General features: G+C 57.3%; 10 protein-coding genes across 10 annotated transcripts; 6 read left to right on the top strand and 4 right to left on the bottom strand.

The window, feature by feature from the left end:
• Window positions 1–581: 581 nt before the first annotated feature.
• On the top strand, window positions 582–2311 carry C8Q71DRAFT_710689 (WD40 repeat-like protein; the record flags this gene model as incomplete). The annotated part of the gene is made up of 7 exons (XM_047920759.1): window positions 582–876; window positions 951–1144; window positions 1191–1234; window positions 1286–1360; window positions 1414–1579; window positions 1632–2092; window positions 2149–2311. The coding sequence occupies 7 exons, from the start codon at window positions 582–584 to the stop codon at window positions 2309–2311; spliced, it is 1398 nt and encodes a 465-aa protein (XP_047777336.1).
• A 546-nt stretch (window positions 2312–2857) lies between these two features.
• Window positions 2858–3810, bottom strand: C8Q71DRAFT_871626 (uncharacterized protein; the record flags this gene model as incomplete). Its single annotated transcript, XM_047928338.1, has 2 exons — window positions 3012–3810; window positions 2858–2950 (listed from the first exon to the last, which is right to left on the bottom strand). Exons 1-2 carry the CDS (start codon window positions 3660–3662, stop codon window positions 2858–2860), a joined length of 744 nt encoding a protein of 247 aa, XP_047777335.1. The 5' UTR covers window positions 3663–3810.
• A 2739-nt stretch (window positions 3811–6549) lies between these two features.
• On the top strand, window positions 6550–8550 carry C8Q71DRAFT_127482 (uncharacterized protein). Its single transcript, XM_047916447.1, has 3 exons — window positions 6550–6813; window positions 6888–7388; window positions 7442–8550. Exons 2-3 carry the CDS (start codon window positions 6889–6891, stop codon window positions 8349–8351), a joined length of 1410 nt encoding a protein of 469 aa, XP_047777334.1. The 5' UTR covers window positions 6550–6813; window position 6888; the 3' UTR covers window positions 8352–8550.
• A 2749-nt stretch (window positions 8551–11299) lies between these two features.
• C8Q71DRAFT_766678 (thaumatin) lies at window positions 11300–12975 on the top strand. Its single transcript, XM_047924206.1, has 10 exons — window positions 11300–11431; window positions 11489–11495; window positions 11555–11598; window positions 11653–11722; window positions 11775–11873; window positions 11931–11997; window positions 12054–12146; window positions 12204–12293; window positions 12349–12432; window positions 12488–12975. The coding sequence occupies exons 1-10, from the start codon at window positions 11337–11339 to the stop codon at window positions 12598–12600; spliced, it is 762 nt and encodes a 253-aa protein (XP_047777333.1). The 5' UTR covers window positions 11300–11336; the 3' UTR covers window positions 12601–12975.
• Window positions 12976–13982: 1007 nt separating this feature from the next.
• Window positions 13983–15716, top strand: C8Q71DRAFT_127417 (thaumatin). The gene is made up of 10 exons (XM_047916446.1): window positions 13983–14268; window positions 14318–14324; window positions 14381–14424; window positions 14475–14544; window positions 14599–14700; window positions 14766–14829; window positions 14878–14970; window positions 15038–15127; window positions 15204–15287; window positions 15343–15716. Exons 1-10 carry the CDS (start codon window positions 14174–14176, stop codon window positions 15528–15530), a joined length of 837 nt encoding a protein of 278 aa, XP_047777332.1. The 5' UTR covers window positions 13983–14173; the 3' UTR covers window positions 15531–15716.
• Window positions 15717–15931: 215 nt separating this feature from the next.
• C8Q71DRAFT_710603 (ubiquitin-protein ligase molybdopterin-converting factor) lies at window positions 15932–17626 on the bottom strand (the record flags this gene model as incomplete). Its single annotated transcript, XM_047920751.1, has 6 exons — window positions 15932–16226; window positions 16282–16450; window positions 16512–16782; window positions 16837–16901; window positions 16954–17174; window positions 17232–17626. The coding sequence occupies 6 exons, from the start codon at window positions 17624–17626 to the stop codon at window positions 15932–15934; spliced, it is 1416 nt and encodes a 471-aa protein (XP_047777331.1).
• Window positions 17627–18029: 403 nt separating this feature from the next.
• C8Q71DRAFT_766657 (vacuolar protein sorting-associated protein 26) lies at window positions 18030–19858 on the bottom strand. The gene is made up of 8 exons (XM_047924205.1): window positions 19480–19858; window positions 19353–19425; window positions 19143–19299; window positions 18910–19074; window positions 18661–18836; window positions 18467–18609; window positions 18379–18405; window positions 18030–18322 (listed from the first exon to the last, which is right to left on the bottom strand). Exons 1-8 carry the CDS (start codon window positions 19624–19626, stop codon window positions 18317–18319), a joined length of 894 nt encoding a protein of 297 aa, XP_047777330.1. The 5' UTR covers window positions 19627–19858; the 3' UTR covers window positions 18030–18316.
• Window positions 19859–19912: 54 nt separating this feature from the next.
• Window positions 19913–20405, bottom strand: C8Q71DRAFT_127255 (uncharacterized protein). The gene has a single exon (XM_047916443.1). The coding sequence runs from the start codon at window positions 20284–20286 to the stop codon at window positions 19993–19995; it is 294 nt and encodes a 97-aa protein (XP_047777329.1). The 5' UTR covers window positions 20287–20405; the 3' UTR covers window positions 19913–19992.
• C8Q71DRAFT_127257 (uncharacterized protein) lies at window positions 19930–21290 on the top strand. The gene is made up of 4 exons (XM_047916444.1): window positions 19930–19985; window positions 20038–20358; window positions 20421–20502; window positions 20561–21290. Exons 2-4 carry the CDS (start codon window positions 20307–20309, stop codon window positions 21186–21188), a joined length of 762 nt encoding a protein of 253 aa, XP_047777328.1. The 5' UTR covers window positions 19930–19985; window positions 20038–20306; the 3' UTR covers window positions 21189–21290.
• Window positions 21291–21637: 347 nt separating this feature from the next.
• C8Q71DRAFT_859198 (uncharacterized protein) lies at window positions 21638–24313 on the top strand (the record flags this gene model as incomplete). The annotated part of the gene is made up of 5 exons (XM_047927599.1): window positions 21638–21782; window positions 21851–21931; window positions 21984–22163; window positions 22212–22563; window positions 22618–24313. The coding sequence occupies 5 exons, from the start codon at window positions 21638–21640 to the stop codon at window positions 24311–24313; spliced, it is 2454 nt and encodes an 817-aa protein (XP_047777327.1).
• Window position 24314: the final 1 nt, after the last annotated feature.

The following is a 24314-nucleotide window of genomic DNA, read 5'->3' as shown; positions in this document are numbered from 1 at the left end:
CTTTTAAAAGAAATGATTGTTTCGTCTGGTGTCGTCGGAAGAACTTCAAAAGTTCAACGCAAGACGGACAGGGAGGCGACTTTATTTACTTTACGCACATAACAATTTGCTCGCTGTAGTAAAAATGCACTAGGACATGTAGATTCAACATGACGTCGCATCTCTAGGTTACTGGGACCTCATGATACCCAGCAAGTACTCTATACGCTGGCTTGGTATTGTCCAGTGACCTATACTGACACTACACTCTCCAGCCAGTCCGGGCCAGAACTAGCCAATGGATGATCGATGAGAACGTGTTTGTACAGCTCTTGTCAGCGACATAGTCAGATCCGGACAGATTAGAACGGTGCTGTCCTTAAGCGCTGGGAGGTGAATATTGTGACCACGTGATCATGCCGCTGTGGCCTACCAAATTGGGAAAACTTCAGTACTGTCCTCCCTCCGAGTCCTCGATCATCTCCGCGTTCACGCCTGTTCAGGCGCGCAGCGACAATAAAATCACCATACCGCGTCACCTTTACATCTCAGAACACTGCTCACGCTATAAAACATGGTGGTGAGCATTACCGACCTGCAGAATGACTGATGCTTACCGGAATCCTTGCCAGAAAATATCGGTCTTACAACATGCACCCTCGGCGCACCTTCCAACGAGACCAGGGGACCCAACACCAACATCAAGAAATCTTGACCCTCTACAGCACCCATTTGCACGAGCGCGCGAACGTATGCGCGCGCTCAACGCCGCGAAGATGGAGCGAATTTTCGCAAAGCCGTTCGTAGCCGCTCTGGAGGGCCATGTAGATGCAGTAGAAACGATGGCACGGAAACCGGACAGCTTGGACATGGTCGCGAGCGGGAGCTGGGACGGAGGTGTGTGCGTGTCTTCCGTCGCGATGCGCTGCATGTGCAACGCTAGGTTCTTACTCGGCTTCTCGATTTGCCAGGACTCATTCTACATGACATATCAAGACGAACGAAGGTCTTGCACGTCGAGAATGCGCACAAGGGCAAAGTGACCGGGATATGCTTCGCGGATAGCGATAGGCTGCTTAGCTGTGGGGTGGACCGGAATATCAAGTTGTGGAGCATACGGCCGTCAGAAGAGGATATGGACGAGGATCGTGCTGGGCCCTCTACGGTATGTACATCATAGCCAAATGGAGGTCGCTTCTGACTGTCCGCAGAGTCGGAAACCCCTCAAAGTCTTCCCGGGAAAATCAGCCTTCAAGTAAGAGTCTCAAACACTGTATTCTGCACACCTGCTCATACGGCTTCACAGCTCAATAGACCACCATCGGTCAGACCCTCTCTTCGCTACTGCATCAAATATGGTGCAGATCTGGGATGAAACGAAGTGGGCATTCATCAGTCCGTTACCTACTGAAGTCGGACTGAGACGCTTTGCAGGAGCGCTGCCATATCCAACCTTACGTTCCCGACATCGACAGAAACGATCAATGCAGTGCGCTTCAACCTTTCAGAATCTTCAGTGCTCGCAAGTATCGGTTCGGACCGAACCTTCACACTGTACGACATCCGAACAGGAAAGGCCGAACGTCGAATAGTCATGCAGGTGCGTCCATAACCTACCCCCACCATCCACAGTGCCTGACGTAGACCCACAGATGCAGAGCAATTCGCTCGCCTGGTCACCAACCTTCCCGACCACGATCCTGCTCGCCTCCGAGGACCACAACCTCTACACCTTCGACATCCGCGCGCTCAAGACGCCCACGCAGATCTACAAGGCGCACGTCGCGGCGGTGATGAGCTGCGACTGGGCGCCGACGGGGACGGAGCTCGTGAGCGGGAGCTGGGACCGCACCGTGCGGGTCTGGCGCGAGGGCGCGGGCACGCAACCGGAGGTCTACCACACGAAGCGCATGCAGCGCGTCATGGCGACGCTCTACACCGCGGACGCGCGCTTCGTGCTGTCCGGCTCGGATGACGGGAACGTGCGCATATGGAAGGCGCACGCCTCGGAGAAGCTCGGCGTGGTCACGGCGAGGGAGCGCGCGGCAATCGAGTACCGGGAGAGCCTCAAGCAGAGGTGGAAGATGGACAAGGAGGTGGACAGGGTGCAGAGGTGCGTTTTGCGAACGTGTTTTTCTAAACGGGTTGGGACTCACCTGGTGGATGTAGGAGTCGGCACATACCGAGGCCGGTGTACAAGGCGTCACAGCTCAAGCGGACGATGCTGGAGGCGCGTCGGGTCAAGGAGGAGCACAGGCGGAAGCACACGCGGGCGGGCGAGACGAAGCCGAAGGCGGCGAGGAAGAAGATCGTCATTGCCGAGCAGACGTAGTGCAAGTGTCTACTGTATCGTTACTTTTGCTCTGTGGTAGTTCAGCATCTTGTTTCATGGTGTATCCCATTTGGCATCAATGCTCCTCGCTGCGTGTACTCCGGTGGATTGTCTTGGTCGACTAGTGTCGCGGGCGGCTATGACACGCACTGATTTCAGTCCCATGCCTCGAGAACATGTTTCTTTGACCTGTCTACGCCGATGGCTGCGTCGTGCACACCAAGCGGTGTGGAACTCCGAAGAATGAAATTCGTTGATCTTTCTTGATGCATACTACAAGTACAGGCGGAGATGTCTATATGAATCATTGAATGTGTACGTGTGCCCTAATAACGCCCCTTTTCTACGGTTCTAATCTACAAGCAAGCTTGGTAAATGCGATGGTAGTCAGTCTGCGCCGACGAGGTCGACGTCTAAGATGGTAGGCAATCAGATCCGTAACGAATGAGGTTGCCCAACTGGATATCCTATCCACACAGCTCATGTCAGAGCACCTTTCGTATTGATAGACAATAGAACAATACCTGTTCAATGCTGCCGTGCCGGTCAGTCCGCCCGCGGCCCCTTCTCATTCATCCCGAAAAGACCTGCAGCACCGGACATGCCCAGCAGAGGCACCAAGAACGGAGTCAGCCGCGGCTAGACGACACGCATGCACAATAAGCTGTCTCCCAGCTCAGGGGACGTCGCGCACACGCACCGATTTCTTGCCAGCACCGGCGCCGGCGGGAGGGCGCACCTCCCTCCTTGGGCCCCGCACGTAGGCGGGCCCGTCGAACGTCTCGGGTGGTGGGAGTGTGTGCGGGAGGGAGTCGGGAAACATCCATGGGGAGGAGGCAGACGTAGAGGCGGACGCGGGGGGAGAGCGCGGGGGTGTCCCGCTGGGCCCGTCGAAGATGATGGGGCTCGGCATCATCAGGCGCGTCGGCCGCTTTGTCGCGGGCGACCGGGGCGACGGGGCAGCGGACGGCGCGCGCTGGGGGAGGCGCAGGCGCGCGGGGGAGGTGCCGAGTCGGGCGGGGGCGTCGAAGATGTCGAAGATGGGGCGAAGCTCGGGGACGCCTTGTGGGAGGTCTGCGGAGACCGTCGCGAGCTGGCGGCGGGCGGACGAAGAGGCGGAGGGGGCGGTGGTGGTGCTTGCACTGGTGGAGGAGCGGAGGGAGGCGGCGAGAGCGTCTGTGTTCAGGACACGCCGGACGGGAGTTGTTGGACGCATGGCTCGTCTAGTTTTATGACGTCTAGGTGGATGGGTGTTGTGTTCTGAAGGGATCAATCCGAGTCTGAGTGTGGACGACTCTGGAGGGAGAGGAGGGTGGACTGTTATACGTTGGCGAGTGTGTATTGCGTGCATTGATAGCTGCCAGGGAGTTGTGGGACTTTAGAGGTGCTTCGATCGCATCCGAAGGAAGACTGGGTGGCTGGACGTGTGCATGCCAGAGAGGACGTCGGAGATGCTGCGGCGATAGCATCTTGCATGCTGAAGACTCGACGTGTATGGCGAAGGGCGCTGCGGGGGCAGACCCACCGATGCCTGCGTTCCCCGCCGTGGCCTCGGCCCAACGCTCAGCGCCCAGCTACCCACCACTGTGGATAGACATCTGCTGTGTTAAGTGATTGGCGGCAGACTTGACGTGCGCATACATCGCCATGGATGAAGCAGTCACCGCGCCACCTGGCAAGGTGCCGCATTATCGCCATAAGGAGCTCACCAGGCCAGTCGATCATACCTTCCTAGGGGACGATGAATACCGAAGGCGTGGCTGGACCGAGGTTCTGTCTGTCGGAGGTCTGTTTCGACGTCAGCAATGTCCCGACGTAAACGAGGCGCCCGGTGTTGAAGAAGGAAATAAAGCAGACAAAAAAGCGAAATCCTCGCCCTCTTCCGTCAGTCCTGACGTCGTACTTGACGGAACAGGCAGCGCGGACCGAGGTGAATGTGCCGGCGACAGCTTCTGGACTCGCAAGGCAAGACAGGCTGGCACTGACCATTCGATGAACCTGTGCCCGGACTGTGGTCCAAGGGCGCTTTGCGAACGAGGATCCTTCGACGTAATCCTTCGACATAGGCGCTCTCCCTGTTCGCTACGTGCTGATCTTGACGGAGATCCTACACACGGACGTGGTCTGCAGTAGCCTCACAGACTACGATATTTTGTTCCGCGAGATGCTGCCCAATGCCCATGAGGGCAACCATCACTTCAGTGTCAACCTCCACAACAAAGGCGCCTGTGTACTCACTGGCGCGCGTGCCCAGGCATCTTAGTGGGCTATTGAGCAGGATGTCTTCAAGTTCTGATGCTACGTGGCACTTCAGCGAAGCGGCCTGGGTCTCTGATCGACTCAATGTCAGAGGAACGAGGTACCAAGCCCGCAAGTCTGTAGAACAGAACAGACACGTACCGACGATAGCCTCCGACATCTCAAGTACTGACAGTCGGCCGAAGCGCTCCACTCAATGTCTATGCCCTCCCGCGATCTAACAATAGCTGAGGTCAATGAGCATCCAAGCCCTTATCCTATCGAAGAACGTGTTAGCAACAGATCCAAGACGGGCATATCAGTACAATGGCCACGCACGGATTGAAGATGGCGGGGTTAACAGAGGACCTTGTGATAGGCACTGGAGCAAGGTCCAGCTTGAACTGCTGATAGGGATTGCTGGGCGAAGGGTCAATCACGGACATAGAGCGGACGGTGACCACGCACTTGCTCGTTCGCCTCTGGGGTTTCAGAGGATTTCATTCGTTGGTCGCCCAGGGCTCTGGCAACGTGAGCATCGCGTTCAACACTTGTGGTAAGCGCGTAATCAACATGAGGATCGTCGCAAGATCAACATTGGGGGAACCAATGGTCGCGCGCTGACTCCTAGTACCGAACAAAGCCAGGTTTCGTCCGCGCAGGCCTGCTCGAGTTGCCCAACTGCACGCGCCGAAGGGAAGGCGTCATAACCCAGGATATCTATGAGTTCCAGCAGTGTCAGGGCTATCAGCAAGACAGCAAGAAGCCTTGAAGACGTCAGCCAAGTTGCAACGCTCGCGTTTGAGGGGGTGCGCAGCCCATGTATACCTCGTGTCGTTTGATCATGAGCTGCGTCGCATTGCATCAAAGCCATGCACGTTCAGCGTTGAGTCAATCGCCAAGACTTGACCAAATTTCATTTCATTCGAGCCTGCTTTTCAGACGTCAGTCGTCTCATACTGTGATACCCCGAATGATTTCCGCTGGGCGTAAGTAGCACACATTGGGGGCATTCCGTGCTGTGACTCCGTGCTCCAAGAGCGAGCAAATGTGCCAACAGACATTGCGGGTGCGAAAATGATTCGCCGGAACACTGGTGATGTGCGATTGAAGGATGAGCGACTGGACTGAAGTACGTATACAAGTGTGGCCATGTTTTGAGAGGAGTGCATCGCCGGGCGCCTGGCAACGGACAGGTGACTTTTTGCCACAAAACGTCCTAATTAGGCAAGTCGCCCTCCGGATGCGGCGTCGTCACACAACATGAGACCCCAACCCTCACTCCTCCTGGCCTGCCGAAAATTGGGCTGCGCGATTGGCGTCGCTGTTGTCAGTACCGGGTCCTATTTAAAGGAGGATACTGCTGTCGCCGTGCGCCGGGTCTTTCCGGTTCGAGAGCTGTCATACTTGTCGCCCTCCTACCTCGCAGTCGCAATCGCGCGCGCCTTTCCTTCTACCCTCAATGAACATCCTCGCCGTTACAGGTTGCGCAAGTGATCATCGCAGTACTTGTACCGCAACATCACGGGCATTCAAGTTCAGCTTCGGCTGTTGATCGGCGACATTATCAAGTACTTGAATTCGAGCAGCTGGTGCGCACTCTCATTGCGCTCGATACTCGTTATCCAAGTCGTAGCCAAGCAGATCTGAGTCCCCGTCTGTTGTTCTCCCTTGCGTACATGTTAATTGGCACGCTGAGGTACCTGTCATCAGCCGGTATGAGGTCCGATGAACCAGCCCGGATCCTCAGTGCGAAGGCAAGCTTATCAGCCTGCCTCTTTGGATCCTAGCGCAATTCCGAGGCGTCTTCTGCACTTCTGCACTCGTCTCGTATCATCTGTCTTGGAGGCGCGGGCGTGTTCTTTGTGCGAATGCGGAAGGTGGGTCCAGGGAAATGAGCGCCCACCCGTTCGCCAGAACGATTGATCAATCCCCCGGTCACGTTGTCATATCACTCGGACGCCAGACACCGCTCGCCATCGTTCTGGACGTCGTCCTCGCCCTCGACGTTGACCGGATCCTCGTCTGTGCCACCAATTCCGATGTTATACCCTGTCGTTCATGTCCTAGCTCAACCCCGTCCCTACTAGATGGTCCGACCGGCCTCCACGAGCGTGGCAGTCCTCCTCCCCGGCTCGTGCGAGGCGCGCCTCGTTGTTTTCGCATGCGAAGGATGGGGTCCGGAAGTCCTGCCCGTATTGAAAGTGCGTGGCTTGGGCACAGCACTAGCTCTATCCAGAGTCCTTAAGTGCGCCCGGGAGGAGGTGAGCATCCTTCGGATCATCTACCATCGCCCAAGCTCAACTCATCCCCACCCTTCCCTCCCATCCTCTCGCAGAATGGGCATTCCTGCTGGTCCTGGAAGCGCTCTGTCCACGGAGGTATCAGTCCAGGATCGCAACGCGCTGCCTCAGTACGGCTTCGGGCCGGATGTCGAGTTTGACAAGCTCGTCAGCAGCAATCCCTTTCTCTTTCGGGTGCACACACCGCGCGAGCTCTCCCCGTTCTATGACCGAACAGACCCCTACTTTGTCGGCCCACGTTTCGAGGAGGACTTCGCCTCGTCCAGCTTCTCGTCCCAGAAGTCATCGTCCTCGCCGTTCCGCAGTCCACCTGAACCCACATATGCCGACGCTGTACAACATATGGACTGGACGACCCGCTCGTCGTCTCCCTATGTGTCGACATCTTTCAGTTTCGCATGGGCTATCTGGGAGGCAACGAGGAGATATCACCATAACATGAAGCATTCCGTGGAGATCGCGATCATAGATGCCCGCGTTGTCGCAGGACGCGCGGTCACGGCGGTCGAGCTGCTCAGGCAAGCGGCTCCGAAAGAGTGCGTAGATCTAATTGCACGTAGGGATCACACATTGACCAGAATGCCTTTAGCCGTCATGCTGACCACTGGAAGTGGTACCGATTTGCCCTGGAGGCGCAAGACGTCCTCGTGTGGGGCTACGTCCCTGGCACGGCTGTTCTCGCCTCCGTTCCTCTGACGCAGATATTCCCGAAGCTCCCCTCCTACTTCCTCCAACCCGATGCACCCACTCCCATCGATGGCAAGGACACGCCCCTCTCACGGCTTGCCTGGGACTTCACCCGCAAGAAGCCAAGCTACCGCCAGTTCTGCCAGGACATGTCCGACCGCTTCCTGCGCATGCCTGTCGACCGCCGCACCCGGGACACAACCGCAGGCGCTGTCCGCCTCGCGCTCTGCCATCTGCGTCCGTGGTTCCACCGGCTCGCGCTCGAGGACTTCACGACCGCGACCGTGACGGCGTGCGAGCTCGCGTTCGTCATCTCGCGCTGGAGCGGGCAGTGGTGGGTGCGGGAGCACCCCGAGATCCAGGGCCTCGTCCGGTGCATGGTGCACATCGTCGGCGAGGAGGTGCGCGAGGCGCGCAGGGTGCAGGCCCTCGCGGACGCGACGCGCATGCAGGAGATCGTCGGCGGGCTGGAGCAGCTCGCGCAGCGATACCAGATGCGCGAGCGGATGCGCAGGTGCCTCCCGCCGAGCACGAAGGCGACGCCCGTCGAGACGAAGCCCGCGTTCGAGCTGCCCGCACCCGCTGCCACCACCACTGTCATGGCCCTGTCCCAGCTGGACGTGGAGAAGGCGGAGGCTGGCTTCGCGGGGGAGCAGGCGGAGGCAGACGAGGCGGCGCCCGGGGACGAGTCCAGGACGGACGCGTTCGCGTGGTCCGCGTCTTGTCTGCTGACAGGCATCTTCATTGGCACGTTCTTCACCCTCTGCCTTCTCGCGCCCGACCGGAGGACCTTGGCACACCATCTCGTATGAGGCGCCTCGGCCGCTTCGCGAAGCCAACCCCTTGCTCGCTCGCCCACCCGATATGCCTTATCATCGCCTCACTCACATATGCCGCCTATGCGCCTGCCGTATGCCCCCATCTCAATCTTCGTCTACTTGGGCTGTTGACGCTTCTGCCTGAACTTAACCCTAACTTATCGCCTTCGTTCGTTTGCTTTGAATGTACCAAGAGTACTGTTGTATTTCTAGATAGCTATAGGACCGGACCGCAGTGCGCTGACTGGCTGGACCTCTGTATCATCGTCCCATTCCCAGACGAAGTTGATCCTCGTGGTGTACGTCCGGTGTGCATTGCAAGCTCCATCACACGCTGCTTGCGATAGCGCTATGAAGGCCAGCACGGATCCGAACGCGATATGCTGCACGCGTCAGGCGCGAAGGCGACCTTGCGCTGGACGCGCGAGAGTCTCATTGCTGCTCTGGGCCCTGGCTGCCTGGCGGTCATCCTCGGGTGAGTCGTCGATTTCTCCATCGCGTGAAGCTTCCACTGTTCAGTTCTTGTCCTGCCAGAAATATCGAGAAGGTGGTCGGCCAAACGTATGTACCACCTTGCTCGCGGGCGTTGCTGGTCACCTGGGCGATGCTGGGGCGATGTACAATGTGGGCTCCGATAGGCCCGAACTTGAGGGTATTTCGCGAGCTGGGGCGATCGATACGCTCTCTGGACCAAATCGGCTAGGTAGGCCTGAGCCGCGGCCTGCATTAGTTGCTACTGCTGCGCCAGTTTAGCGACGCACCTGATGGTGGCCGGGATCCTCGTGGTAAGCAGCCATGCGGAGGGCGCACGCTTGCTCAATGCTCATTGGTGGCTCCTGGGTGGCCCGCCCCAGGCTGGCGGCGCTGAAGAGAGGACCCGACGCGCGCAGTGCTGGTCCCACTCGAGCATGTGGGATGCACTGTTCGGGTGCATGTGCATCTGTCATGGACTGAGAGCGTATCGACCGTCGACTCGAGCCGATGTCATTCGTAACTAACGGGCGGGAGTCAGCTGGTGTTGGGCCTCAAGGTAGCCTTGGCCCTCCCCCAGGTATACACTGCGTTCATGTACGTGGTACGTGTACCATCGTCTTGTGGTGCATGTCCGCTCTTCTCAATTATCGACAGGCATTGTACTTGGCGGTATGGCGTTCAGTATAGCAGATATGCAATACGTAATGGCCATTTCAGTTGATAAAGGGATGATCAGGCGTCCCTGAACCTGAGATTCGACGATCGAGATCCCCAGAATCAAAAGTCACGCTTGGCAACGGAAGGCTCGCTCGGGGCGCTCAGTGGGCGCTCGAGCTCGGGTGGGTTGAACCGCCACATTGGCATGGGCCGGTACGTACGGTATTCCGCCGATCGTGTACTGAGGCTGTTCCACGGCATGGATGCGAATTCGAGTCGCTTGTCGTGAAGATAGGTCCCCAGTGGGCCTCTCTGACTGCAGAGCTCTAGAGGCACCCGGGCCTGTTGCTGCTGCCGCCGTCACGGTGTCGTTGGTGAGTCACCGGATACACCTTTCCTGCCTCGCACTCGTCACTTGGCGACCTCAGATTGACCTCAGACTCGGGGGCCCTCTCTCTTTGCAGCACGGTAGCATGTGGTCGCTGGCACCATGCGCGGTCCCCGAGCCCAAAGGGAAGGCGCACAACATCGACCGGACTGTCACATGGGTGTGTATAGTCGGAAGATCTTGTCCCTGGTCGTTGCTTGTGACGGGGGCTGCGTGGTCGGGCCATGGTATGACATTTTGCCTGTTGCAAAGGCGGTGACAATGCAGAATCGCGCTTCAGTGAAGGCGGTGTGAGCTCTTGGGATTCATGATGTGCATCTCATCTACTAGGTCCTATGTTTTCTTCTCACAACACAAGAGTGCGCGGCAGGAAGCCGATAAGCCTCATCATTCTGAGGCTGAGCGGCGTCAAGTCAGTTGTGCATTTCAATGTGATCGCCTCACGCCGAAGCACATGGTGGTGCGAACGATGACAGACACGATTCTTTCTGGGGTATGTCCGTTCATGTTCATAAAGGACGAAATTGAAAATCCAGATCTGACGGGTTGCACAAGTGTACTATTTGCGATCATGCTGGTGATCGGCCGAAGCGGCTGATACGGTGGAAGTCAAAATGCACCTCTTGATAATGTGGAATGACCTGTGCACAAGGTCGAGCACGATCAAGCGGCGCCGACAGGTTCGACAGATGTGACAGGTCCGACAGATGTAATGATTGAATTCCCATCTGAAGCTGCCACCGTTCACAAAATGCGATGTTCGACCAGTGTTCAACAGACAAGGATGCTTGATACATTCCATTCTGCAGATGTTGTGCTTCGATTGCAAGCCCCTAACTTGTGCTCAATCTCGAGGCAGCATACTGGATGACAGCAGGTATCATCTGCAGCAGATACCGGCAGCTACTACTGTATACGTGACGCATGGAGCACTTGTCCGCCCGCGCGGTCCTCTGTTCGCATGCGTCGTCTCTAATGGTCATACTGGTAGGTCATCCGGGCCCTTTTATCATGTGCTGTCCTGAATCGGGCCTCGATAGACCCCAGGAAGACTACTACCTCTCGAGACAAAGGTTCCGCTTAGCGACGGACCCGGCAGGGGAACACGAGCATCATGCTGCCCACGAAGTCAACATCGAGCCAGAACTCCCAAACAGAACTGCACATCCATCCTGTGCCTCTGTTGGGCGGACTTGGCAGGTCGCGCACCTCGCTGACCGCTTGATCCTGCGTATGCATTCTCTGTACCGCCCAACCCCGTCGAACGTCCATCACATGGTCGCCATCCGGCAGATGGAGGTCTGTGTACTCAGGCGCAGACGTGCTGCCTAACCCATGGTTGTCCTTGAGTCTCGGTGCCTGAGAGGAGTCCAGTCAGAGGAGTATAAAATCCACGCTCGATCCCTCCCACAGAACAGCACGGCGACAGCAGTTCTCCTCACGTACACAACTCGAACAGGATGAAGAGCATTCTCGCTGCCTCCCTCGTCTTCGCCGCCGGCGCTGCCGCGGATCGAACTTTCACCATCTACAATGGCTGTCCGTTCACTATCTGGTGAGTCCGATCGTACTCTTCGCGCTCCACCACCATCTGACAGAAGCCCGTCCCCAGGCCGGCTGTAAGACTCCTCAGCTATGCGCCCCGTTACCGCTTACTGACCGTCTGTCCACGATGTAGTACTACACCGGCGCCGGTACCTCCCGCCCGTCATACCCTACAGGGTGCGTGCAGATATTATCCTTACGACAAATTCAATCTGAATTTTATAATTCTAGTTGGGAGGCGGCCGCCTACACCTCGGTTAAGTTCTCTGTTCCCGACGACTGGAACTCTGGACGTATCTGGGTAAGTCAACTCTCAGCCGACGATGAGCGGCTCTCATTGATCATTACTGTAGGGTCGCAGAGACTGTGACTTCAGCATCAGTAACCCGGCTACTCAGTGCGCTGACGGCGGGTGTAACGGCGGCCTCGAGTGCGCTCTCAGCGGCGGTACTGTGAGCAACTCCATACTCTCATCATGTAAGGTTTCGTTTGACACGAGGTGCACTTAGGGCGTACCGCCTGCCACTGTTGCAGAGTTTACCCTCGGTGGAACCACTGGCGTCGACAACTACGATGGTGAGTTCGATTCTACGTCAGCGACCTGTAAATGGCTGATTGGTCTGTTCCTCCAGTTTCTCTTGTCGACGGTTATAACCTCCCCGTGAGGATCGACAACACTGCCGGCTGTGGCATCCCTAGCTGCCCTGTGGACCTCGGACCGAACTGTGGGTTGTTTGAAAGCCGCACAGCGTATCACTCATGACGTCTGACGCACTGAGTAGGCCCCGACGCACTGAAGGGTCCGTATGACTCTTCCGGCTTCCCTGTCGGCTGCAGGAGCGCTTGCGAGGCCAACCTTGACGGCGACCAGAGTACGTTTACACAGGATCCGATTTTGACGCCAGGAATCTGATATCATATACACAGCCAACTCGGCCAACTGCTGCTCGGGCTCGCACAACACACCGGCGACGTGCCCATCGTCCGGTGTCGCTTATTACTCTTACTTCAGTACGTCATATTCGACGGCATCTGATTGTACACGACTGACAGTGTGGCTACGCAGAGAACAACTGCCCCGACTCGTACGCCTATGCTTACGACGAGAGCAGCGGCACTGCTCTTTGGACGTGCGACGCAAGCAAAGGCGCCGACTACACGGTCACCTTCTGCCCTTGAGCAGTCCTTTGCTCGCCAGATATCAACGGCTCCTCTCCCGTCAATATTTAACTGACGGTTGGTCCTTGACATAGGGCTTCTTTTGTCTCCCACGAAGACTGTATCACGGATTACGATGTACGGCGTTGGCTGGTCACTGGATGCTCTATCTAATAAACTCTCATGCGTATTATTTCCTCTTGTCAGCCTGAGAACAACCCACGACTCAGGCTGTTAGTACCTGCAGAGGTCGGTTGACCTGGAGCATATCGATTGATCGTTACTGCCAGTCACGAAATGCTCAGCCTGAGAAGAGCCTAATCTACACTCAGTTGACGTCGGCACCAGTTTGCACATGATGTAGATGCTTGGCGGACTGCAATCGCATGGTCGCACAGTTGGATTTTTGGATCACAAAGAACATGGGGACAACCTTGGGATTGGGTGTGGCATCGTTGGGTTAGGACACGCTGATCGTAGCTCGTGAGCAAGCGTCCGTTGTGTCTCTTTCAAGCTGAGCACACAAGCCTGGAACGTTCATCGTCGATGCTAGCAGTCCGAGTCGACGCGACGTTCTTGAACACTTGCTAAATAGGGCGATCTTGGCCACAGATCTAGATGCGTTGGTGACGCTCACCTGCCAGCGCGCAGCATCACCACCGTGACGGCAGCATGGCAATCCGCCACACTCAAACCTCCATCTCAGATTATCTGGACATGTCCTGCGCAAGGCCAAACGACTAGGAACCCCTGTAAGTCGGGTAGCTGTGGTCTCTCGCGTTCGGAGCAGGTGGAACAGCAGCAGCAGCCTACTCCGAGCCGCCCTTAGCAGCATGCCGCTGGCAACCGCTGTGAGAGTCCGATCCAGTATCGCCTGTGACTTGATAGCCCGTGCGGTAACGTGTATTCCCGCCGTTACGGTTCTCAAAATTAAATGCGCGCAGGATGTTATACGATCAAGATTACCCAGTTCCTGCCAGAACCCGTAACAAAGAGACGAGGTCTGCTACATACATCATCGGCCTTCCCGAAGAACCATTAGGCTACACTACGTAACGTGCGTGGTCGTGTGCAAATGCTTACATGTGCGCCTGCTGACTTTGGCTTGTGTTCGCGTGTTCTAGTGTTGTGCTCATGTGGAATTGGGCCCCAGCCGGTGCCCACCTTGAGGTCCGCCTCGTTCTGCCGACTGCGACGACGAGCGCGCACTCGCACCCTCAAACTTGTATGTGTCACGCAGCGTCGTTACAACGCCTACTTCAGACTGTTCCCCGTGCATCGCACAACTCAACTGATAAATTGATTGATTTCTTGCCTTTTGGGTCAGTCCGCCCGAATATTTCCAATGCATGTCGGGGTGGAGTGAGCATACGGCGCACCGCTCTCACCTCGCAGTCCATTGCTCCCTCGATCAACAACCCCGAAAACGCTGCAGAGATGCCGGTTGCTCTTCAGTTCATTCTGACGACTCTGCTTGACATGCCTGACATGCGCTGCAGTGTATAAAGGGAGGAGCATGGCCAGCTCCTCATCTTCAGGTCCCCGGTAAACAACACTCTACAGTCCTTTCTTCCACTCGTCTACAGGTTTAGTCATGAAGAGCATCGCTGCTGCTTCCTTGATCTTTGTGGCCAGTGTCGCCGCTGACCGTACCTTCACGGTCGTCAACAACTGTGACTACACTGTTTGGTAAGTAGTCACTCTTTCGCCGTTTCCTACAATCACTCATGGTCTACAGGCCTGCTGTAAGGAGCCACTAGGATGTCAGTCTGACTTCATGCTGACTACGCACTTGGCACAGTATTTCACCGGCGCAGGCACATCAGCCCCAACCTACCCCACTGGGTAAATACTCCTGAGTTCTCTAATGCGGCATTGCTAATACGATATTTCAGTTGGGAAGCGGCAGCAGGTACTTCAGTGAGCTTCACAGTCCCGGGTGACTGGAACTCAGGCCGCATTTGGGTGAGCGGATTTTCACGCTTAGTCGCGCCATGTATCTCTGACCTTAATTTGTAGGGTCGCCGGGATTGTGACTTCTCTTCTTCGACTGATCCGTCCACCTCTTGCGCGGACGGAGGCTGCAACGGCGGTCTCGAGTGCGCCAAAGTTGGCGGTACTGTAAGTCACAACGCCACATCAATATCCGGACAGGTCGCAGCAAAGCTGACATCCGCTGTTCGCAGGGCGTTCCGCCCGCGACTGTCGCCGAGTTCACGCTCGGGGCTGACGGCACGGACAACTACGATGGTACGTTGCGTTCCGATCCCTCGCCGAGGCACGTCTGACTCTCCGCAGTCTCCCTCGTGGATGGTTTCAACATCCCCATGACCATCACCAACACCGTCAACTGCGCGGTCGCGAGCTGCCCCGTCGACCTGAACGCGAATTGTAAGCGCTCTAGCCTCATATACGCATGGCGGTCCAGAAGCTAACGATCTTTCGATCACTTGCACAGGTCCCAGTGATATCAAGGGCCCGTACGACTCCACCGGTGCCGCCGTCGGCTGCAAGAGTGCCTGCGAAGCGAACCTCGACGGCAACCAGGGTGAGTATGCCATGCTCTGTGGCTGCGTAGCAGTGTGCGGACCGGTGTCCCTGACGTTTGGTTTTCCGTGAAACAGCGGACTCGGGGAACTGCTGCTCGGGCAGCCACAACACTCCTGCGACTTGCCCGAACTCAGGCGTCCAGTACTACTCCTACTTCAGTGCGTAATCCCACCTCCACACGCATTTCGCGAAGGAACTGACCCGGACGGACAGAGGACAACTGCCCGGACTCATACGCGTACGCGTACGACGAGAGCAGCGGCACGGCGCTCTGGACCTGCCAGTCCAGCCTCGCCGCGGACTACACCGTCACCTTCTGCCCGTCCTCCTCGACGACGAAGAAGCGCGGCGTGCACGTCCTCGACCGCTCCTTCAACGTCACCCGCTCCTTGCTCGCGTAAAAGCGAGCGCCCGGGATGTCCTCTGCGCGCGTCGCAACGACCCATACCCATTGCTAATTCCTTTCAGTGTCGTAGACACTGCGATCTTGGTACCGGGCTCTTGCACCTTTCACACTCCTTGTATAACGTGGTCTTTTCGCGCGGGCTTCTTTTCAAGCATGTAAAAGTTATCAGTGTATTTAAATTGAACATATCCATTGTGCTTCGTCGACCTTGTGGCGGGAAGGCATGGTATCAAGCCCCAGCATATATCTTATGCAGTCAGATACTGCACCATTCTCGGAGGAGAAAGCGTGGAGTGGCGTATGAATTTATCACGTATCGTAGACGAGGACTTAGGACTTAGCATGGAAGTGCAATATCTCACTGATTATGCCCGAAGTACAGGGTCAGTGGAAGTGCTATGATACCCATGCCTCCACTTTTCTTACCTCCTCCTTCCGCCTCTCCACCACGCGCGCACACTCCTCTCCCCACACGTCTTCGGGCCTCCGCCCTCCCTCAAAACACTCCTTCACATGCCTGTCCGCGTCCTTCTCCTCCATCGCGACGCAGTTTCCAAGGGCGAGCGGCTGGGTTGCGTCCCACCGGACAAGCGCAGGGCGCGAGGGGACGGCACGCGGGGGGACGACGGAGCGTCCGCGGTGGATGTCGTCGAAGAGCAGGCCGCAAGCATCCTCGTCAAAAGGCAGTTTACTAGGTCAAGTGAGATTCATTGGCATGGTCACGTCGATGAGGAGTGCGCACGCACTTAATCGTCTGCCCGGTGATCTTCTGCTCGCGGTGGAGGAGGTCGCGGTATAGCCGCTCGTTGAGCTTCTTCCGGCCCTTGACTGAGAGTGGGTTCGTGATCGGTCTCCCTGCGAGCTCGCAGAGGATCCACGTCGCTGCGTTCAGGCCGAATATCGACGGTAAGGGGCCTACCACGCAACAAGCCGTCAGCTTCACAGCACCGAGGTGAGGCCCGATCGGATAACGCACCGAGAACGGGGAGGATCCGCACGCGGAAATCGTCGAACACGCCGAGCTCCTTCACGTTACCCTTCTGGAACTCCTGATCAGGCAGCGGGAGCAGCTTGACATCGCCTGGGACCTCCGTCGAGTACACGACGGGGATCCCGGAGGACACGCCCTGCAGGCGCAGCCGCCGCCGGACGGAACGCGCGAGCGGGTCGTACATCGTGTCCGAAATGTCGGCAATCTGGATGCGCGTCGGGTCGCATTTCGCACCGGCGCCCATGGAGGAGAAGACCTATGTTCGGTGGGTTTGGGCGGCAGGCCGGAGAGATGAGACGTGGTTGCGTACCTTGATTCCGTGGTCATGGCAGTACTTCAGGAGGTCGACCTTCGTCGTTATGTTGTCAATGGCGTCTGAGAATAGGTTCAGCGTGCGTTCGGTCTGGTATCCTGCGGTGCCGCACACCTATGACCCAGTCCGCGCCTTCGAGGAGGTCGCCGCCCTGCTCCTTGCGCCAGATGTCTATCCGCGCGTCGACCTGCACCCACCGTGCCATCTGCTTGATGGTCCGCTCGATGGAGCGCACCTTCGGCGTGCCCACGTCCGCCAGCACGGCGGTCGCGTGCCGGTTCAGCGACGACAGCGTCACCTGGTCGAAGTCGACCAGACGTATTTTAGAGATGCCTCTGCCGTCAGAAAAGCTGTCAGTATTACGGACAAGAATGCCTAGCCAGAGAGCGTACGATCTTACGAGCATGATGGCTGCCCAGCTCCCTACACCCCCACACCCGACCACGACGACGCTCCCCTTGCGTATTTGTGCCATCCCCTCCTCACCGAAGAAGGCATAGTTCCGCGCAAGCTGCTCCCGTATGAGCTCGTCGTCGTACTCGTATTCCTCGCTTTGCCTAGCCGCGAGCGTAATGTCCGCGACAGCATCCTGCGCAGCGGGTGTCTTGGGCACACGAGATGCTGCGCCCTGGTTCTTGAGCGACCGCTTGATTTCTTGCTCGAGGTCGCGCCGCTTCTGGTGTCTGCTGTGTTGCTGGTAGGCGGTCAAGAGCCCGGCAGTGGCAACTGACGCACCCAACGCTGCCAGGGCTAGTTGGACGCGGTGCGATGAAATGTCAAGATTCATGACTTGCTAATGGACAGTGGATATATGGCCAATAGTTGACTGTCGAGTTCAAATTGACAATTCTAGCTTGGGTATTACGGTAAGCGTTCGTAGGAGGAGGAGGAGGAGGAGGAGGAGGAGGAGGAGGAGGAGGAGGAGGAGAAGAGATCAGCCACCGGCCGTAGGCGCACGCGCGATCCTCGGCGTCAGTCTGACGCACTTGCTCGGCCCGTTTGCGCGAGGCAGATGCGCTCCTGATACATACGTGCATCGCCCTGAAATAACTTATGAGGCTACTAGTGGTTGTGTGCAGCAGTGTGCGCGGGATCGACATGTGCACAGAAAGGTGCTTGAGACGACTTCAGTCCAAGGCCGGGAGCATGGATAGGCCTGGGGGACCGGCCGGTATCTCAATGGATGGTCACGGCTTTCTAGATCTGTTCTCATCTGTTGGTGCGTTACGCTAGAACTCGTGGCCCATGGAAACCTGAACCCTCTCTTGAAGAGGATATAGAGGCATCGCTTGTCTACAGATCGGACCAGGCTTTCTGTGAAGGTATCCTCGGTGTTACAGACAGGACATGTGCTAGGCGCGGGATGTGGAGGCATAGCCGTCAGCTTACGGGGGACAGTGAAACACGACACTTCGGGCGGGAGACGTGAGTTCCAGAATAAACAATACGTATAATAAGTACACAGAGTCCATAGCCATCAGTTCTATGTGTACAGCCCATGAGTGAGACGTAAACGATGCAGGACACAGGTTGACGTACCTCTGGAATACGGAAAATGGTGATTTCCTAGGAGCGCGGCCACGATTTTGAGTGAGTGAGAGGCGGAAGAGTGGCAAATGATGCTCACCTGTTGCTTGAAATACCTCCGATTCTCCTCGTCGATCAAGACGAGGTTGAGGTAGTACCGCACGCTGAACTTCTTGTTCACCTCCCGGAACGTCGGCGTCAGGTCGAACCCGCCCAGGAACAGCCGTATCGGAATTGTTTCCCCTGTCAGCACCCGTCAGAACATTCACGCAGTATACTAGCGAGCAAACGCACCTCGCACGGGCGCGCCGTCCATGATTTCGAACTTGGTGATGGTCTCGCTCTCGTTGTACTGGTTCGGGGGCGCGCCGGTCGTCTCGCGGCGGATGATGGAGAGCTCCATGTGTTTGATCTTGATGCGCACGAGCAGGAAGTAGATCTTGCCCACGATGACGTCTTTCAGGTGGTATCTGCAGCAAGGCAGGCAAGGCGTAAGGGAGGGAGGAGGGCAGAGTCATTGAAAACATTCAACTGGACACGCACTTGGATTTGTTGTATTCGAACTCGATGTGGAGGCAGTCCTCTATGCCGACCTCCATCTTGATTGAGTTATTGCTGTCGGGAGGCATGCGGAAGGAGTGCACCCATAGCTCCTTCTCCTTCGTCACGTCTGCTATTCGTCGCGAGATCGTCACGCGTACGAGGTATCTGTCCGGGGAACAGGGCACATCAGCCCAGTTTCAAGATGGCCTACGAGAGGGCGGAAGACAGCGCACCGGAGCTTGACATTGATCCCCTGGTAACTCTCGTACTGCTTCTCCACGTTCTTGAAGAGGAAGTCAAACGTCTGCGCCGCGCGCATCTCCCCCGGGGCCGCGAGCTCCTGCGATAGTGATAGAAACTCATGGTGGTGCCCGCGGTCGTAGAACAGCTCTGACAATCACATTCGCCATCACGCTCCCCTGAACGACTAGGACGCGACGCACCTATGCTGCCAATGAACTCCACCTTGATACCCTCATGCGCGAGCCGCTTTCCATCTCGCACACGTACCGTAACCTAGGACGCGCGGTCGGACGTCTGTGAGTGGATGTGCGATACGTGTGGACGCACCTGCCCTGCGACTGCGTCGCCGTCATAGTACACCGGACATGACACAGCGCGCTCCTTCTCGAGCTTGAGATCCACCTTCTTGCGCTCGTCCTCGGCCTCGAGCTTGATGTCCACGTCTACCGGTGATGCGAAAAAGTAGGCCGCCATGGCTGCTTAGTCTTGAGTGTGCTTGATGCGTATGGACGCGCCACCGACACGGTCGCGCTTGTCCGGGTCGAGTCGCCCGACTCGTCGTGAGCTGCGGCGGTGAAGCGCAGTGCTGATGCGATGATAGATGAAGAATTCAGTGAGCAGCAAAAGTCATGATACTGTGTGCCGATATGCGCTGGTGTACGTGGGGATAGTCGGTGGTTGCTAGCGGTCGATGCACTTGGGTATGTCGCGCCGAACAAATATATGCAAATGCAACTTGGATTCTCTTTCAGCAATCTGTCAGTAACGTCCTTCCAACTTCCGTGAGCCCCGGGGCAACCATACACTTCTTCGTTGTCAATATTTCACTGCCTGTAATACTTATCGACAGTCGCAAGTGTCTACTTCGAGCTCATGAAAAAACAGCAATGCACTCGCAAATGTGCGAAGATTTGTATGCTGCGGCGCATACATGCCAGTGCAGCACCAAACGGCCTCCAAATGGCTCATCTGTTCCTGCCAAGGCCAGCCTCCTGCAATGTAAGGATGCAAGTCAGATGAACGCAGGGTATACGATCGAACCAAGTCGATAGATGTCAGAAGTAGTGCTGAGACACAGACAATCTGAACAACCGCAGGCGGCAGCATGATGATGCTCCCCATGGGGTATCGCATGGACCAGCTCGGTGGCTTGAATGACCGGTCACCGCACTCATTCTCCTACATCCTCAATTGATCCTCATCACGGTGAGCAACAACAGACGCCTCTGCCACCCTATGCGTTATTTGACAGACGTTATGCTTGCAAGACGAAAGGCGATGCTCCGGCAACAAAGTTGGGCATCGCATCCAAGACGTGACGAACGCGGAACTCAACGCTACTGCGGACTTGTAGGTACCGTTCTCAGGGTCAGCACAAAGCCGGCCTATTGAAAATCAAGATCAATAGCAGCGTCGTACACATGCGCTGTTGCAAGTGCAACAACGCCCTTAATTGGTTGGTTACTTGGCGGGACCCGTCGCGAAGCGTGGTAGCACTGTGGCGTGCCGACTGGCAGCCACGGAGTCAGACAGACCGAGGGCCTCAAGTTCAACAAGCCTGGCTGGCCCGTTTTGTGCCCATTGTGCACATATCAGTCCGCACAAGTGGGTTTTTTGTCGAATCGAATGTTGCGGACACTAAGGCAGGCACTGGATGCGAATTCGGCGCGCGGGAAGGCGGGCGGCTCGGAGACCGTGGGCGCCAGAATAGGCAAGGGGATCGCCAGGGAGACGGGTGCGATGTGGTAACTGCGAGTCTCGATTTCGATGAGAACAGAACAACACAATCCGAACAGTTGTCTTCGGCGCGCCCCTATCACGCTAGTCATGCCCGCGTCGCGCCCTGCTCCCTCTCTCACCCTCCCCTTCCTCCCTTTCCAGGTGCCGGCGCACCCTCTAGCAGCCAGCCTGCAGTCCATTCCTTTCTGCCTGGCCCCTCCTTCGCCTTCGCCTTCGCTTTCGTTATCCGCGGTCGCTGCTCGCAGGTCTTCGCACTCCGGCCCGTGTCATCTGAGATGCTTTTGTCTGGTTTCTGAGCTTTCCAAGTCTCCCCCGGCCTCGCTCGATGCACGCAATCTGTCTCTCTCAGGCCCCAATTCTGCGCTGTCAATCGCTCACAGAGGTCGAGTCTGGTGTTCTCCTCATCCCGCCGGGCCTCGAGTTGGTCTTCTGCGTAGGCCTAGTTGTCTTGAGAGGTTGTGACAGGTGAGTTCGGCGTTTCATAACCGCGGCCATATGAACTACCACAAGGGCCTGGCGCAACGTGCGGGGTTGACCCTACAAGCCCCCTGAGGTTTGCGCAGCGCGACCCGAATCCTCCAACAAGGTAGAGCGCATCGGTAATGCTCCGAAAAGCCCGCAGTCATGCAATTCTTGGGTTGTGTCGGATTGGCGGAATCCCTCGCACATCCCGTTAGCGCGTGAGAGCGTTGAGTGTCTTGCTCACAACGGTCACTTGCTGCAGTCGTGCGTGCATGAGAACGACATGTTCGGCGGCAACACCGGTGCACAATGCACAGTGGGACCATTTCCTGACATGGTGTTCGATCGCCTGCGCAGCACTAGCAATTACGATTACTCCGATTTGCAAACAGGCCCTTGGACTGCTTGGCTACGATCTGGCATACTTCGTACGCTGACTGACCCTCCAGAAAGCATGTATTTCTATCAACCGAGGGTTTCACCTATTGCTGCCTAGCTCTACTCGACCTCCTGGTGCACGTCATTCCGGCCGCCTCCTCACGGCTCGGTGTGTTCAGGCCTCTGGACATCCTGACAGGTACGCGGACATTGCTCGCGCAAACGATCTTGGACTTAGCGATTCTTCGTAGGCGCCCTTTCTTCGATCCCGCTTTTGCTTTACACTGCATTCCTTTACACTTTCACGGCTTCCCAGTTCATTCCCAGCCTTCCACGGGAATTCCGTTTTCTCGCGAAACAGACCCTCATCTTCTTCCTCCCTGTGATCGTCGCTGCGAACGAGATCGGCTCATTTACTGGCATCTCTTACCGTAGGTTCGCCTCATGCCTTCGCAGCTATTGTGCTTACGTCGGTGCAGGAGATTTGAACGGCGTGCTCTCCGTTGGCTTCAAGAATCAGGAGATTCACGTCGGCTTCGACAGTCTCACACTCGCCGTTCTCCTCGTCTACCAGCTGCTGATCTTCGCGCTCGCAGCGAATCGCCTCGCTCGCGCATTTCGTTACCGCCAAGATCTCGCCACGGAGAAGTCCGACGACGGTGAACTCAAGACGCAGATGTTCCGTGGGTCGCCCTGGCTGGTCACTGGTATGTTCCTCGGGTCACTCGAGACCATCCTTGGCTTTGCTGGCGGCGGTTTTGCGCTTGCGTTCTTGCGGCGGGCGCTGCGCATGCTCGGACGGGCGTGTCTCATTATCGGCGCGTTCAACGGGTGCGTTTGTCTGAAATATGTTTCGAAAGATCTGTGCTGACTTCTCCCATGCAGTGTGGACACCGTTGAGGATTTCCACATGCTTAAGTCCGAGGCGGTCCAGCACCGTCGCCGCTCGAAGCTGCTGGGCCTGATCGGCAACCCGCGCCACAGCACGTTCCGCCAGCTCGAGGGCTACCAGTACGATCCCGAGACCGGCGGCCTGCATCCTAAACTGGAGCGACTCTCTGCGATGGCATCCAACGCATTGGACGAGATCCGCACCATCTCCATCCGCTTCGGTAACAGCCCGCGGTCTTCCGTCCGTCCGTCCGACAGTACGGCCCCAGGTTCGTCAGTAGAGGCTCTCATTCATGCACGCATGGGCACGCCTCCTCTCAATGTCATAACCCTCCCCGACGACCGAGATATCTCGTTCCCCACAGTTCGTCTTCGCAACCCACCTCTCCGGCCGCGCCCAGAGGAACGCGTGACGATGCACTGGGGCAACGGCCTTGACGCACCCCAACTCGAACTCCGGCGCGTGTCGGACCTGCTCGATCAGAGCGCGCTGAACCGGCTCACGCAGCTCGGCATCGACCCGTACGGCGACGTGCATCCGCATATGGGTGTCTTCCGCTCGCTGAGCCTCCCGACGCACGTCGCGATGGAGGAATGGGCTACGGCGCAGCGCGACCACCCGAGCCTGCGCCGCTATAGCCACGAGACGCGCAACAAGCACCACAGCACCCCTGCAGAGTCGGGCTCGCCAACATCAGCGTCACCAAGCGGGTATTCACAGACGATCGAGGAGGCGCAGGCATTCGCCTCGCTCAGCAGGAATGGCTCTGTGCTATCCGTGCCATCATCTGCGATCCTTGCACCCGTCACGCGCGTCGACCGGGCGTACGCACGACATACGTACGCCGGACGTCAGCCGCAGGAACCCTACCGAGGGAGCTCGTATGCCTCGTCCATCGAGCTATTGCAAGCGCTCACGTCGCAATTCCCTGGCACCCCGTATACGACAGGCTCATCCCAGGGGGCGTTCCGAACCTCGCATGTACCATCCGCCAGCCAGGATAGCGACCAGACCATCATGATGGCCATCGGTGAGCAGTCGCTTGCACGCGCGGATAGTTGGGACGCTCGGACGCTGCCTTCGCATTCTCGGGCGCCCTCCAAGGACCTCCTCGCTTCCCCGAACACGATCGATGAGGTCCCGGAGCCACGTATGTCACAAGATAGCACGCTCATCGGCCACGGCGATCACAAGAAGCAAATGTCAACTGACTCTCAGGCTGCCGCCGCCTTCCCCACGCCTACGTCTATGCGCACCGGTTTGCCTTCCCCGCCGGACTCTGCCTCTGAGGAGAAGATACGCGATCGAGCACGGAAGTCGCGTACACTTGAAGCTCGTGCCCAGCCGCTTCGAATGGGCAGCGTGGACAGCACGGACCTCCCCGACGTGCCTCCAGCTCGCCCACGCGAACCTCGCATCAAGAGCGTTGGAAGCGTCCCGCGGCGGTACACACCCACTCCGACGAGCAGCAGCATCTTCACTCGGGAGAGCGTCGCTGTGGAGCTAGACGCAGTAAGCGAGATGTCAGAGGAGAGGAGAAGAAGTAGAAAACTCAGTAAGAGGTCGCGGAAGAGCTCGACGAAGAGCTCGACGAAGAGCTCTGTGAAGGACCGCCGGAGTGCGGTCAGCCAGGTGGCGCCTGTAGCCGTTGTCACAGTGGGCTCGGAGCAGAGTATATTTGAGGACTAGG

Source organism: Rhodofomes roseus (assembly GCF_022264815.1).
Source record: "Rhodofomes roseus strain CIRM-BRFM 1785 chromosome Unknown C8Q71scaffold_14, whole genome shotgun sequence".
Lineage (NCBI taxonomy): Eukaryota > Fungi > Basidiomycota > Agaricomycetes > Polyporales > Fomitopsidaceae > Rhodofomes > Rhodofomes roseus.
Note: the sequence above shows the minus strand (reverse complement) of the source record. Positions and strands in the feature narration are given on the sequence as shown.